General features: G+C 49.9%; 2 protein-coding genes across 10 annotated transcripts in view; one reads left to right on the forward strand and one right to left on the reverse strand.

Annotated features, from left to right (window-relative positions):
* The window catches only part of POLB (DNA polymerase beta), a 679,334-nt gene that overhangs the window by 596,488 nt on the left and 68,148 nt on the right, over nucleotides 1-14,698 (reverse strand). The window lies entirely within an intron of this gene.
* The window catches only part of ANK1 (ankyrin 1), a 246,193-nt gene that overhangs the window by 96,670 nt on the left and 134,825 nt on the right, over nucleotides 1-14,698 (forward strand). For 2 of the 9 annotated variants that reach the window (XM_050800359.1, XM_050800364.1), the window contains exon 1: nucleotides 1,331-1,441. The exons of the other annotated variants lie outside the window; for them this stretch is intronic. In XM_050800359.1, coding sequence (XP_050656316.1) covers nucleotides 1,415-1,441 — 27 coding nt within the window. In that variant the 5' untranslated portion in view covers nucleotides 1,331-1,414. Of the gene's footprint in view, nucleotides 1-1,330; nucleotides 1,442-14,698 lie in introns of those variants that run through there. 9 annotated transcript variants of the gene reach the window in all.

The following is a 14,698-nucleotide window of genomic DNA, read 5'->3' on the forward strand; positions in this document are numbered from 1 at the left end:
GCATCGTTCCGCAGCAGCTGTGCCCTCATGGCAAGGCTGGTTTGGTGCTGCAGGAAAGCTCTAAAGCCAGATGGCAGCCTTGTCAGGGGACCTGGACCAGTGTGGGCCCAGCAGGAGGCCAAGCACCATGTGAGGAGAGCTGGAGAGACCCTTCTCAGGGAAGACTGCACCAGCGGCCCCCAGCGGCGACACCCACCCCTAGAGGAAACCATGGAGGGAGACAGCCCCCACCTTAATGGCACCACCCCCAGGCTCCAGGGAGGCTGCCATGCCCCTGGCCCGGCAGCTCAGCTCGTCGGGGTCATCTGTTCCCTCTGCCAGCCACCAACTGCCATTCCAGGGCGTGGTATTCTCACTGATAAAGCCACTCTGGGCATACGTACACCTCATCCCATTGTTGGATGTGGACCTTGCAAAAGAAGGCTTCCTAGGCCAGGCCTACAGGAGCTTGGCCTGGGATGGTCCAGCCTGGCTGGCGGGCAGCCCCGACCTTCTGGCAGCTGCGGGACCGCCTGGGCGCCCCGCCACCCCAACCTCCTAGCCGCTGTTTGTGGTGACTCACCTCTGGTTCCCAGGAACGTTGTTATTTTTGACCCTGATGTTATTAAGATTGTGCCCAGATTCCCTGCAAATCGTCCACTAAGCAGCATGGGGCCCTAGTGAAAGCACGCGGAGAACAGAGGGCCCAGGGTTGCTGGGCAGCGCACTCCGGAGGCTCCCCAGCCTTGGAGAGCTCCAGCCTCCCCCGGGGGTGGTGGGGAGGTATGGCCGGAAGGACTCCTGCGCCCCACACCCGCAGCGCCGACGGGGCGTGGCCCTGGCCCAGCTTTCCCTGGCTGCTCCCAACCCCGGGGCACCCAAGGGCCCGAGCTTCCTCTACAGAGCCTCCCCATCCTTGTGGGGGGCGGGAGGGGGGGATCAACCAGGAAAGGCAAATTGTGTAGATGCCACTACAAAGAAATTCCCGCTTAACATTGCTTCCCCTGCACCCAGCAACTTTCAGACCAGCAGAAGAGGAGGTGCCCTGCCCGAGACTAAACCAGACTCGCTTCATTTACTACCCTGTCAGCGTGTGGCCTGATGGCCAACTCTGGGCTCTGAAAGCTCTCCCAGGCTGCTGCCGATGTCGGGGCACCCAGAGGTCCGCGCCGGCAGAGGCCTGTGGAGCGGGGCCGCCTGGGGTTGGAGGGGGAGGTGTTCTTGTAATCTGCGGTCCCCAGGCGGGCGCCACCCCTCCACCCGCCCGTGCCGGGAGCGCCCGGCCCGATAGCGCGCGCCTCCGGGGCCGATAAGGCCCTCGGGGGCCCGGCCCGCACGTCACAGGCCCCGCAGAGGCTGCGGGGAGTCCGCCAGCCCCAGCTGCTCCTCCTCAAGCCCCGACGGCCCCTCGGCGGGCCCCTGCTGAGGGACCGGCATGCCCTGGTCGGTGGGCTTCCGCAAAGTGAGTACTGGGCGGCTGCTCGGGTGGACGGGGGCGATGTCAGGAGGGGGCCACCCAGGCCGCTGCGGTGGATAGCACGCGGGCAAGGGCAGCTTTGCACCCCCCTGCCTCCCCGCGGCCTCCCTGCCTTAGCAGAGCGGCACATCGGCCTTGTAGCTGAAGGGAGCAGGTGGACTCTGCCCTACTAGCTCAAGCCAGTACATATTTTTTACATTCAGAGATTTGCTGTCAAATTGAGTTCCAACTACCTGGGTCTCTGAATTATGTCCTGTCAGCAACAGCGCTGGGGAGGGATGGTTTTTGGATTATAGTCCAAATCTATTGAGATCCTAGAAGCTTTCCTTTGAGTCTGCTAAACTGCGTTTTGTAGGTGTATCATCACAGGCTGCAGGGTGGGCCTCCCGGCTAGGTGGCTGTCACTGTCATTTGGAAGGGGACTTTGGCTTGTTTTCTCAAAGACCCACGGAGGCCGGTGGTCTCAGGGTCACACCTGCTCGGTTCTTTGGATTTATGTTGTTAATTCATGGCGGGAAAGACATCTACCAAGGAAGGAAAAGAGCGGTAGCATGGCCCTGGGAGATAGGCTCTCATGAATATTTTTCAAGTGATAACGGCGCGTTAGCAAGGCCAGCCCAGCCTTCTCGTTCTCCCTGTGTAGATAGGACCCGTCCTATCTCTGCCTGGCAGCACGGCCAGCCTGCACCATGTGTCAGTGTCCTGTGCTGGGTACGGTTCTTAGTTTGGTGATGGGTTCAGAGCCCAGAGTTGGCCATCAGGCCACACGCTGAGAGGGTAGTAAATGGCCACCAGGCCACACGCTGAGAGGGTAGTAAATGAAGTGAGTCTGGTTTAGTCGCAGGCAGGGCACCTCCTCTTCTGCTGGTCTGAAAGTTGCTGGGTGCAGGGGAAGCAATATTAAGCAGGAATTTCTTTGTAGTGGCCTCTGCACAATTTGCCTTTCCTGGTTGATTTTTTTCCCCCTAAGGATGGGGAGGCTCTGTAGAGGAAGCTTTAGTTCCACCAGTGGCAAGCACTTCAGGTTAAGTTTGTAGAGTCTTTTTCCTCTCACCGGGCCACTCCAGGGCAGAGGTTCAGGGTGAGCCTTGGAGACCTGCTCATAGCCAACTTTGGAAGGAGGCAGGTGACTGCAGGTGTCCCGTGTAATGTGTGAACTGTCTTCAGGCTCAAACACAAGTCTTTTGCAGGAATAAGGAATGGCCGATGGAAAAAACGGGTAAAATTAGCCTCCTTTCACAAACCAAGTCACAGCCTCAAGCCGCTTTTCTCTGTGTCTCAGTTTCCTTGTGTGGAAAACGAGTCTGCTGTGAGACTGAAGTGAGGTACTCGGTTATGAAAACATTAGCAAAGGGGACAGAGGCTTGAAGTTGGTTATTGTAACGATGATCCATATACTCAGCTCACTCTTGACTTTATGGGTCAGTTATAATTAGTTTCTTCTCTGTTATTGGTATATAATAATTTACTTCTTTGTGGGATACATGTGAGTGTTTGTCTCATGCATAGAATGTGTACTGACCAAGACAGGGTATTTGGGGTGTCCATGGCCTTGAATGTTTATCATTTTTACATGTTGGTATCATTTCAAGTCCTCTCTTCTGGTAACTTTGAAATGTACACGGTATTGTTGCTATTACAGTATAGTCACCCTAATCTGCTATAACACCAGAAGTTATTTCTTCTCTCTAACGGTATGTTTGTACTCATAACCAATCTCTCTTCGTTCCCCTTGCCCCCTACCCACCCCTCCTGGTCTCTGGTATCTATTATTCTATTCTCTAGGTCCAAGAAATCAACTTTTTTAGCTCCCATGTATGACTGAGAACGTTCAGTATTTGTCTTTCTGCGCCTGGCTTATCTCACTTAGCATAATGACCTCCACTTTCATCCACGTTGCTACATGATTTCATTCTTTTTCATGCCTCAGTGGTATTCCGTTGTGCAACTGTAATTAGTTTTTATATTTATTTAATTATTATTATTATTATTATTATTATTGAGATAGAGTCTCACTCTGTTGTCCAGGCTGGAGTGCAGTGGTGTGATGTTGGCTCACTGCAACCTCTGCCTCCCGTGTTCAAGCAATCCTCGTGCCTCAGCCTCCTGAGTAGCTGGGACTACAGGTGTGCGCCACCCTGCCTGGCTAATTTTTGTATTTTTAGGTCTCAGTCTCACCATGTTGGCCAGGCTGGTCTCAAACTCCTGACCTCAGGTGATCCACCCACTTCAGTCTCCCAAAGTCCTGCGATTATAGGCGTGAGCCACTGCACCTGGTCTATAATGGTTTTTAAACCCAGGTTGCCACCTCTCACCCCAAAATGGTTCTGCCAGTGTCTCTGCAAAACCAGCTGACTTATTTTGAGATTAATCAAACTGAAATATATTTAGAAAAGCAGGTTTCAGTTGTTGTTGAGAAAACGAACAGAGAAAATAGAGTGTTTTCTAAAGGTAAAGTGACTAAAAACCTTTGTCCTCGAGGTCTGTGTAACAACCTTTACGACCAGGCACGGTGGCTCATGCCTGTAATCCCAGCACTTTGGGACGCCGAGGCAGATGGATCATGAGGTCAGGAGTTGGAGGCCAGCCTGGTCAATAGGGGGAAACCCCGTCTCTATTAAAAATACAAAAAATTAGCCAGGCATGGTGGCGTGTGCCTGTAGTCCCAGCTACTCAGGAGGCTGAGGTGGGAGAATCGCTTGAACCTGGGAGGTGGAGGCTGCAGTGAGCCGAGATCATGCCACTGCATTCCAGCCTGGGTGATGGAGCGAGGCTCTGTCTCAGAAACAAACAAACAAAACAATCTTTAACAAACATTTATGAAGCACCTATTGTGTATTAGGTCCTGTTGGGGCACCAGAAATATGGCAGTGAATAAAACTGACAAAAACTCTGTCCTTGCAGAGCTTATTTCCTGGCAGGGAAAGGAAATAGACTAAAAACAAAATAAAGGAGTCAACTACATTCTGTTGAAAGGTGAAAAGTCAGTCCTGTTATTGAGGGAGAGGGAAGTGGGCAAGGGAAATAGGATGTGTGGGGAGTTCTGCAATTGAAATAGAGTGCTCTGAGACAGCCTCAGTGAGGTGCCATTGGATAAAGAGGTGAAGGAGACAGCCAGGCCCAACTCCAGAGGAAACAGCACATGCAAAGGTCCCGGGGCAGGAGTGTGTCATGGGATTAACCAGGAGGCCAGTGTGGCTAGAGCAGAGTGAGGCAGGAGGAGCAGGAGGAGGTGAGGTCGGAGAGACTGGGAAAGGGGCACAGGTGCAGAAAACACAGGGCTTTGTACATTGATGTGGGGATTTTACTTCCGCCTCGAGCGAGATGAGAATCATTAGACGGTATTGGTATGATGCAAATGGCACCATTTGACTTCTACCTATATCTATGACTTCCTAATGCCTTTGAAACCAGGGATTCACATTTTGTAGGGATGGGCTACCAAATTAAACCACCTGATATAGTGTGGCAAATGGTGTTATCATGCAATTCTGATGCAACTGTTCTCAACTTGCTTCCCTCTGGGATACATAGGGCTGGTTGTTGACATTGTTCTGCATGACGTATTTCATGGCCATACCTGGGTATTAATAATCCCCCTCTCTCTTACACTTTCCTATTTAATGAGAAAATAGATAGTGCTATAGATGCTTCTTACTTAATAATTTACCACTGGTAATATTTAAAAGGAGATGGGAGCCACTATAAAATCACAATTCATATGTAGTATATGAACTTTTGATCACAGCTACAGAAGATCCTTCGTGGTCTTCTTGGGACCTTGGCATGGATAAAGCGGACCAAGGTTCTGGAGCACGAGCTGTCAAGAAAGCTTGGGTGTAAGCATGCAAGAGCAGCGCTGTGATAGAGGGGAACCTTGAATGTGTTCTAAGTTTTAAAAACTAGCAGTGGTCTTCTTACAGGTGGTCTCACTCCCTCTAATCCATTCTTCACACACAACCAAAGTGCTGTTTTAGAAGGGCAAATCTTACCACTTCTCTTTCTTGCTTTAAATCTTCAGCCGCTTGACAGTGTTCTCAGGACAGTGTAGACTCCTTCCTGAGATGCCTCCTGTCCTGATCCTGCACTGTTTTATTTTGTTTGTTTGTTTATTTGTTTGTTTGTTTGAGACAGGGTCTCCCTGTGTCACCCAGGCTGGAGTGCAGTGGCACAAGCATAGCTCACTGTAGCCTCCAACTCCTGGGCTCAAGTGATCCTCCTTCCTCAGCCTCCAGATTAGCTGGGACTATAGGTGTGTGCACCTCCACATTCGGCTAATTTTTGTATTTTTTGTAGAGATAGGGGTCTCACTATGTTGCCCAGGCTAGTTTCAAACTCCTGGCCTCAAGTGAGCTTCACTCCTTGGCCTCTCAAAGCACAGGGTTTACAGGCATGAGCCACCACACCTGGCCCTGGACTACTTCTTACTCAGCACTCCCACAATAATTGTTCCAGGACACTGTCAGTTCCTTCAACAGACTGCACTTGGAAATTTTTATATAATATTCAGAAACTCCACATGGGTGGGACTCGGGCTTGCCTTGTTCACTGCTGTGACCTTGGCACTTAGCACAGTGCCTGCCACTTGGTAGATGCTCATTAAATGTTGGTTGCATTCATGAACGAACAGTAAATTATTTGCAGAACACCTCGTGGTCGATGACTGCTTAGCAGTTTGCTCACAAACCTGTGATTGAAAATTATTGCTCTAGGGTTTGTGTGGATGCCTTTTTAGATACTCTGCTCTTGGGATTTTTTAAAATTCATAAAATAGTTTCTCCTTCCTCTGAACTCTCATTGCACTTTATCAGAACCTCCCTCAGGGCCCTCCTCATTTTCCACACCTCCCTGCTTATTTATATATATGTCATCCCTCCTCCCCGCTGTGAGCGGGCGGGAGGCGGGCAGCAGCTCCATCTGACTCATCTTTGAGTCACTTCCTCTTATTTTCCCTGGCTTCTACCAAGGTCTTGAACGTGGGGCTGAAAAATAGATTTGTTAAATGAATTAATTGGAAACCCATGAATGAGTCTGAGATCCTGCTTCTCCTTCACTTGCCCAGATCGTGAGCTTTGGCTGTTAGGAAAATGTTGGGCCAATTGATGTTGGGAAAATTTGGAAAATAAATTTGCAAGCTAGCCCCGTGCGGGAGTAGGTGGTCACAGCCTGACGCCCCTGCCGGCCGAGGGTTCTCGGCACAACCCAGCCTGGACTGCAGCCCTCTCGGGGCAAGTGTGGTGTTTGTCGTCACTCTCCGACAGGCAGTGACAACCAATTAGAAATCTAGTGAGAAGTGGCATTGTTTTTCCTGCTGCCTCTCACTCACCCTTGACCATCACCCTCCCCTCGGCTGCTGCTCTCTGAGCAGAGGTTGATTTATCTCCTGAATTTACAGTAGGGGCTCAGGAAGAAAAGCGCATTACAGGAGGAAGGCTGACTGCTGCTAATGGGCCCGGCTGAGCAGCTGCTGAAACCTATTGGCGTGTAGGGGAAGGTGGCCCAGGAATGAGACAGGGTGTGTTGCCTGTGCAGAAAACTTGTTTATAGACAGATTAGGAAAAACAAAGCAAACGACCTTCTGCCCCCAGCCTTTCTCTCCTATAGGAACTCCTGGAAGGGTTTTTCTTCCTGAGAAAGCTCTGGGCCCCCCAGTGGTGTCTGGAAGGCAGCAGGGAGCCTCTTGGCCCTCCCCCAGGGTGATATTGGTCAGAACACTGTTATGCCCTTTCCAGAAGTGGGAAATGAAGCAATATTTTGGAAGAAAGGGCACCTGGTTTCAGTTTCCTTCAGAAAGTTAGTGCCTGCGCACTTTGGGAGGCTGAGGTGGGTGGATCACGAGGTCAAGAGATCAAGACCATCCTGGCCAACGTGGTGAAACCCTGTCCCTACTAAAAATACAAAAATCAGCTGGGCATGATGGCGCATGTCTGTAATCCCAGCTACTCAGGAGACAGAGGCAGGAGAATCACTTGAACCTGGGAGGTGGAGGTTGCAGTGAGCAGAGCTGCACTCTAGCCTGGAGACAGAGAAAGATTCTGTTCAAAAAAAAAAAAAAAGAAAAAGAAAAAAGAAAGTTAGTGCCTCCCAGTGGATCACCTGAGGTCAGGAGCTTGAGACCAGCCTGGCCAACATGGAAAACCCCATCTCTAAAAATACAAAAACTAGCCAGGCATGGTGGTAGGCACCTGTAATCCCAGCTACTTGGGAGGCCGAGGCAGGAAAATCACTTGAACCCAGGAGGCGGAGGTTGCAGTGAGCCGAGAGGGAGAGGCCATCTCAAAAAAAAAAAAAAAAAAAAAAGTACTGAGGAAAGCTGAAAAGAGGCTGGCAGAGGCCCAGCCCTTCTCCACACCTAGGGGCGCAGCCACTGATTGAGGATGATGATGATTTGCAAACAGTGGAGCGGATTCCAGCTACTCAGAAAACCTATTAGCAGCTTGTGCAACCACCTGGTGCCCTCTGTCCTGCTCTCTGCCCACTCTGGCAACCTCTTCTCTGGGTGGGGAAGCTAGGCTGGGCCAGGGTGTGTACCTGTAGTTTGCTTTTTCTCCAAAGGGAGGCAATGGCGAGAGGCTCCTCATCTGCCATCTGTCTAACCTCTAACATGTCTAAGTCCCGCTTGGGGCTGGCTAATGTTCTGTCTACACGGCGTGAGTTGAAGGTGCCAGAATATCTTCGTAGTCCTTGAATACCTCCTCCAACCCCCATTAACCAGGAGGTCTAAAGTTCCGCCATCAGAGATTATTCCTTAGGTTCTTAAAGGGGTTTTATATCTCAAAGTCTTCTATTAATTGCATGCATTTAAAGCTGTATAATAGGATCTTGAGTTGTACAGATGCAGGGAACTAGTGGGATTAGTTGAGGATTAGGCATACGCCAGGAGTGAGATTCAGGGCAGTTCATGAATTGGGCGGGCGGGGAGGTGCAGAGGTGTTGGTGCAGTGGTTAGGAGGAAAGGGGAAGCTTGCTCCCTGAGTTAGGATAGGAATGGGCTCAAGATTCCTTCCCAAGCTGGGTGCAGTGGCTTACGCCTGTAATCCCAGCACTTTGGGAGGCGGAGGCGGGCGGATCACCTGAGGTCCAGAGTTCGAGACCAGCATGGCCAACATGGTGAAACCACGTCTCTACTAAAAATACAAAAATTCGCTGGGTGTGGTGGTGGGTGCCTATAATCTCAGCTACTTGGGAGGCTGAGGCAGGAGAATTGCTTGAACCCAGGAGGCAGAGGTTGCAGTGAGCTAAGATCGCACCATTGCACGCCAGCGCAGGTGACAAGAGTGAAAATCTGTCTCAGAAAAAAAAAAAAAAATCCTTCCCAAGTGGTCAGATACCCTAGGACAGTCTGGCCTATCACAGCATGGAGAGTGCAATTTGGTGAGTGATGTAGGACTTACAGTGGACCTGGAGGTGGGTGACAGGAATTACCCGGATTCTGAATACCTTTTTCATGAACGCGTCATCCAGGTGGCGACAGGGTCGGCCCAGGAGTTGGCTGGACTGCGTGGCCTGAGATCCCTGGGGTTTTATCCCTTGCCTCTCTACCAGCTTTTCAAACCTTCTGTGTGGAATTATATAGTTTTACCATACAAGAAGCACAGAACTTTCTTTATATATTTCATCTTAATGTGGTATTGAAACTGTCCTCGGATGTAGGTAACACTGTCCTCACTTTCTAGATGAGGAAACAGGGTAGAACAGTTAGTTGATTGGCCTACGTTTCCCAGCAAGGTTTCCAGCTCACGTCTGTCTCCTAACCCTTTAAGACAGACACTCTTCACCATACTGGTCATGCTGAAACTGTTATTTAGATGCCTGTCTCCCCACTAGTCTGCAGTCCCAATACCCAGACTGCCCGGTGCAGGTGAACCCATCCACGCAGGGCCTTGAGGCTGGCACTGTGACCGTAGGGACCCAGCAGCACAGCATATGGTCCAGCTTGTGGGCACCGCAGCCAGAGCGGCTGACCTCCAACCTGTGCTCTGCTGCTTTCTGGACGTTATCCTTTGCCAGATATGTGCGCTCCCCGCATCTCCAGTCCGCACCTGGAAACTGAAGACCATCATGGTTGTCCTGAGGAAATCATAGCCAGCCTTTTGGGAAATGTTGGTGATTATAAACTTTTTTGGAATCACAGTTTCTTCTCTGGATCAATAACTCTTAACCTTCTAAGAACTTTGGAAATTTTAAAAAGATCTTTCTACCTTCCACGTACCTTTGACTCAGGCCAACAGAATGTATGGCGTAGGAAACAGTAAATCACACAGTCCCTTGTTCTCAGGAAGTGGGAAATGCTACTTTCAAACAATACCATGGAGGCTGAAACAGGGAAGAGTGAACGCTCTGGCCAAGGAAGCCAGGGAGTGTGCCAGGGAAGCTTTGCAGAGGAAGAGAACTTTGAATGGGCCTTGAGGAATCTGTAGAATTTCACAAAACAGAAAACCTCATGAAAAGTGTGGCTTGTGTGTTTGGGAGAGGTGTGGGATCCAGTGTTGAGGGACACGTGGGGTGGACAGAGTAGGAGATGAGGATGAAGAGATAGAGAGGGGCTGGTTTGAGGAGGTTTCTGAACGTCAGCCTGAGACTTTGGTCTTTAGTCCACAGGGTTGGGGAAGCCCACAAAGGTTTTGAGTAGGAAAGTGTTACGGCTTCAGGAAGCCCCCTCTGGCAAGACCCTCTCAAAGAGGGGTCACTGGAGTGAAAATACTGCTCCTCTACTGGCAAGGCTTGATGAGGTCCTAAATAGAGGGAACTGGAAGATCATGAACATTCTTCAGTAGCTACTGTGTACCTGCCACAGTGCTACGTGATTAAATATCGCAGCATGTTTAATGCTCGCAGCAGCCATATAAAAATTACCCATGTTACAGATAAGGAAACTGAGATTGCAGCTAGGAAGAGTGATGAAATAAAGTTGCTTATTGGGGATACTGACTGGCTGGTCAAGCAAGTGCCCTTGTGGTCTGAGATGTAGTTCCGGTAACTTGATTTTGAGACATAACCAGAGGATAGCAGGTTTGGAAACTGACTTAATGCACCTCACAGGTGTCTGTTGTTTGCGTCAGCACTCCAACTTCACAATAAGAAATCCTCCGGTCCTCTGTCTTTCTTCTGTGTTCTTGTTCACTTGTGTTCTCTGGTCAGTGAATTCTGTCCTATCAAGAAAACCTAAAAGGCAAGTCAGTTACAACCAATGTCCTGGTAAGGGCGCAATCAGAAAAACAGGAGGCGACATCATCTTGAATCTGTCATCAAGGCTGTGCTATGGCATGATGAATCATGCATGCCCCATAGCCGAGAGCACCATGTTTGTTACAAATTACTGATTAAACAACATTGGAATAGAAAATGAGTCTCACTGCCCAGTGTCAACGCCAATCCGATTGATAGCAGCTGCCTGGGATGCTGTGTTGAGAGAGATTCTGAAGGCACTTTTAGACTATATGGGCTAGAGTGCTCTGATAACTTAGCAACCTCTGCCAGGGGTACTGAGGGGCAGGGTGGTGTGTTACTGGGAGTGTTATGGTAGCCATTTCTAGGTCACTGGTGTTTTTCCTTCTTTTCCTCCTCCTCCTCTCCTCTCCTCCCCTCCCCCCTCCCCTCCTCTCCCCCTCCCTCCCTCCCTTCCTCTCTCTTTCTCTCTCTCTCTCTCTCTCCCCCTCCCTCCCTCCCTTCCTTCTTCTTCCTTTCGAGACAGGGTCTTACTGTGTCACCCAGGCTGGAGTGCTGTGGTCATGGCCCACTGCAGCCTCCACCTCCTGGGCTCAAGTGATCCTCCTACCTCAGCCTGCCAAGTAGCTGGGACTACAGGTGCAGGCCAGCACGTCTGGCTATTTTTTTCTACTTTCTGTCTCCTTCTTTAGTTTAGCCTTAATCAGATGAGCCATGTTTTGACTGCTATTTACTTAAGAGACATCCTGTTTTTCAAGGATGTTTGAAGCTAGCTGGGGCTATGCATCTGTGTTGATTGCACTGGTTTACCTCTCAGAAGGTCATATGATACCACACGGTTTCCAGTTCCTTATCTCTCCTAGCTACCCCTGTCAGGTTGGGCTGGGGGTAGGGGGGTGGGTCTCCCTTAAATATAGGTCAGAGAGCCAGTAAGTGGCAGGGTCTGACCTAGGACTGTGTGAATTCTAAGCCCAGCTCTTTCTACTATGCTGAATCCATAAGTTGGGGAGGCTTTTCATTACTAAATAGGTGTGAATTGCCATTCAATATCACCAGCCAGAGCGGACTTTTCCCACATTTTTTACATAATCACCCACAAACCATGACTGCTCATTTCCACTGGCCTCCCCCAGGGCCAGCCCCTCCACCCCTGTTTCCCTGCCCCTGTCCAAGCCCAGCCCACCCCTCTGGGCCAGGCCAGGGCCTGCCCTCCTGTCCAGCTTCCTGGCTCCTCACCCTCTGGGCCCCTTAAGGCCATGACCCCCATCAGGCATCCCTCTGTGCTTTGGGATGTCGCTGGCACTGAATAAATACATGTGGAGTGGAAAAATGAATGACCACCGGACACCCACTCTGACTTGAGTGTGTGGGAAACCATGAAAACGTGTCAAGCTTCTTGCGTTGAGTGATTTGTTAAAGGGAACTTGTTCCACCACCACCTTTGTTCTTTTCTCTTTATGGCATCTGCCATAGAAACAGCCTTTCATTAGAACCACTGTGTTTCTCAGATTTGGTTAAAAAGCATCGGCAGGTGGAGTGATGAACTGGCAAATTGAGAGACTTGAATTTCCAGGCTTCATCTAGATAGTCTTCCTGCGGAGTTTTGAAAATTCACTTCGTTTTCAGTGTCCTCATGCCTGCATTTGAGAAACGGAGATGCTAGTGTGTGGCACCGACCACCACAGAGGTGCATGGTGGTGAGTGCTGGGCCAGGATTAGCAAATAGCTCCGAATGTCTCAGGCACAAAGCGGTACTTAAATAGCCACTCCAGGATTAGGATAACTGTTCTCAGCCCTTCTCTCGACTCTGTTAGTTTGTAACGTGGCCACTGGGGGCTTGTCCCTAGCCTTTGAATAAATGGGATGGCTTCAGAGCCAGCAGTGGCTGGGGCAGCCTGAAGGTGTTGTTGAAAGATTTTTGCTTTGCTTGTTTGCATCTAATTTTATTTCTTTACCAATAAAGATGCTTTCTCTTCAGGGGCATTATTATGACTGTGACCTGGGCGGAGCCTGTCTACAGGGTCCCCTGGGTTCTCTCAGGGCTCAGGGGCAGCAGGCAGGGCTGCCTGTAGAGGCCCCTCCAGCCCTGCCTCCTACAGGGAGCACCCCCTCTGAGATGTTCCTAATTCCTGGCCCCTGGCAAGATGCGAACTCCTCCTCTTCTTTTAGTGTCTGTGGTGGTTTCTCTGAAAAGCACTTAAGAGCCTGGAAGGGGAGATGGGCTGTGCCTCGACCACAAATGCCGCCAAAAGGAACCTGCAACAAGAGGTACAACGCTTTGAGGGAAAACTGCAAGGGAGGGAATAGGGAACGATCCGCAGGGAGGCGCCTTTAAGTTGGCTGTAAGGGACACTTCAGCGTGGAGGGAGAAGGGACGCAGGAGGGCTCCCAGGCGGAGAGTACGGCTGCCCGGCAGTGCGGAAAGCGTGAGGTCAGCTCGGACCCTCCGCTGCCAAGTGGACCCAGAAGGGCTGGGCAAGGCTCCGCCGGGGTGTTTAAAGGGTCTGGAAAACACCAAGGAGCAATGGACGACTCTGAGCGGGAGGACCCTTGCAGTGCGCGATCTGGAAAGGAAGGAAGCCTGGATACCAAGATCAATTCGGCAGCGCCTGCGGGAAGGCACAGACCGGAAGTGATGAAGACCCCACCTCAGGGATGCGCAGCGAGCAGGGCAGCAGTGCTTGGGACTGGAGTGACCACACCCAGAAGAGGGGAAGGTCAGACCCCAGCCAAGCCTCATTGAAGAACCATGCATGCAGGAGCGCATTTTATCCCCATAGTTATCCCGTGAGGTCACTGCAGGCTACAGATAAAGACACTGAGGCACAGAGAGATTGATTTACTCACCTCTCCATAGCTAGACAGCTGCGGACTAGGACAGGAAGCCAGGCAAGCTGACTTCAGAGTCAGAGTCCTTAATCACAAACTCATTCTGCTTCATGTGGTTTTATTATCTAATTAATTGCTTTTAGAGACAGGGTCTTGCTCTGTCACCCAGACTGGAGTGCAGTGGTGTGATCATAGCTCACTGTAACCTTGAACTCCTGGGCTCAAGCCATCCTCCTGCCTCAGCCTTCCGAGTAGCCAGGACCATAGTCATGCACCACACCCCTGGGTAATTTTTTAAAAATTTTTTGTAGAGAAGAGGTCTTGCTATGTTGCCCAGGCTGGTCTTGAACTCCTGGACTCAAGTGACCCTCTTGCCTTGGCCTGCCAAACTGCTGGGATTATAGGAGTGAGCCATCATGCCCAGTCTCATTCTGCTTTCGTTTGAGGGGCAGAAACAGGAGACTCAAGAGAAGAAGCTGGGGCTCGAGGGCTGGCAAAGCCCAGCGTCGCTCCTCCAGGTCCTGTGAGGCATTTCAGATGGGACCCTTGGAAGCCCGCTGACCACATGTGTGACCCCAGGGGAGGCCCATCTTTTGGAAACTTTGTATCACCTGCTTTGCCCATTCCTTCAAGAAACCCTGATTTGTTGAAGGAACATAGTTCGTTCCACTATGTACAGGGTTTTCTTCTGAACTCAGAAAATCAAAAACAAAACCACCTTAAAAACTGTGTACACATCAAGACTCAAAGCCCAGATGCATTGCAGGATGTTTGTTTAATTTGCAAAACCTTCACCATGAGGTTTCTTTGAGTAATTAGCTCCCAAGTGCACATGAAAAATATTATAGATAAAAACATTTGTGGAAGGCAAAAAAAAAAAAAAAAAAAAAAAAAAAAAAAAAAAAAAAAGCTTTAACTGAATAGATTTAGATATACTTGCATGCTAAAAAGTGTCCAAAATGTTTCTGGTTTTCTCCTTGCCTTTCATATTTGTCAGCGAATTTAATGACAAACATCAATTACCTGAAAAATGCCCTTGGGGTAGGTGGTAGCATAGAATTGTATTACAATACAGATCTCGTTGAAGGAGTGAATACTTAATATACTAATGTTCACATGTACAGAGCCAGAAAATTAGAGAATTGATTAATTGTATCCCAAAAGGATGCTTCGTTTTAAGACGGAATTCACTAAATACTGAGAGCTATTGCGTTAAAGTTCTTTGTTTTGATGGTGTTAGTTCCT

This window comes from Macaca thibetana, chromosome 8 (assembly GCF_024542745.1).
Source record: "Macaca thibetana thibetana isolate TM-01 chromosome 8, ASM2454274v1, whole genome shotgun sequence".
Classification (NCBI taxonomy): Eukaryota; Metazoa; Chordata; class Mammalia; order Primates; family Cercopithecidae; genus Macaca; species Macaca thibetana.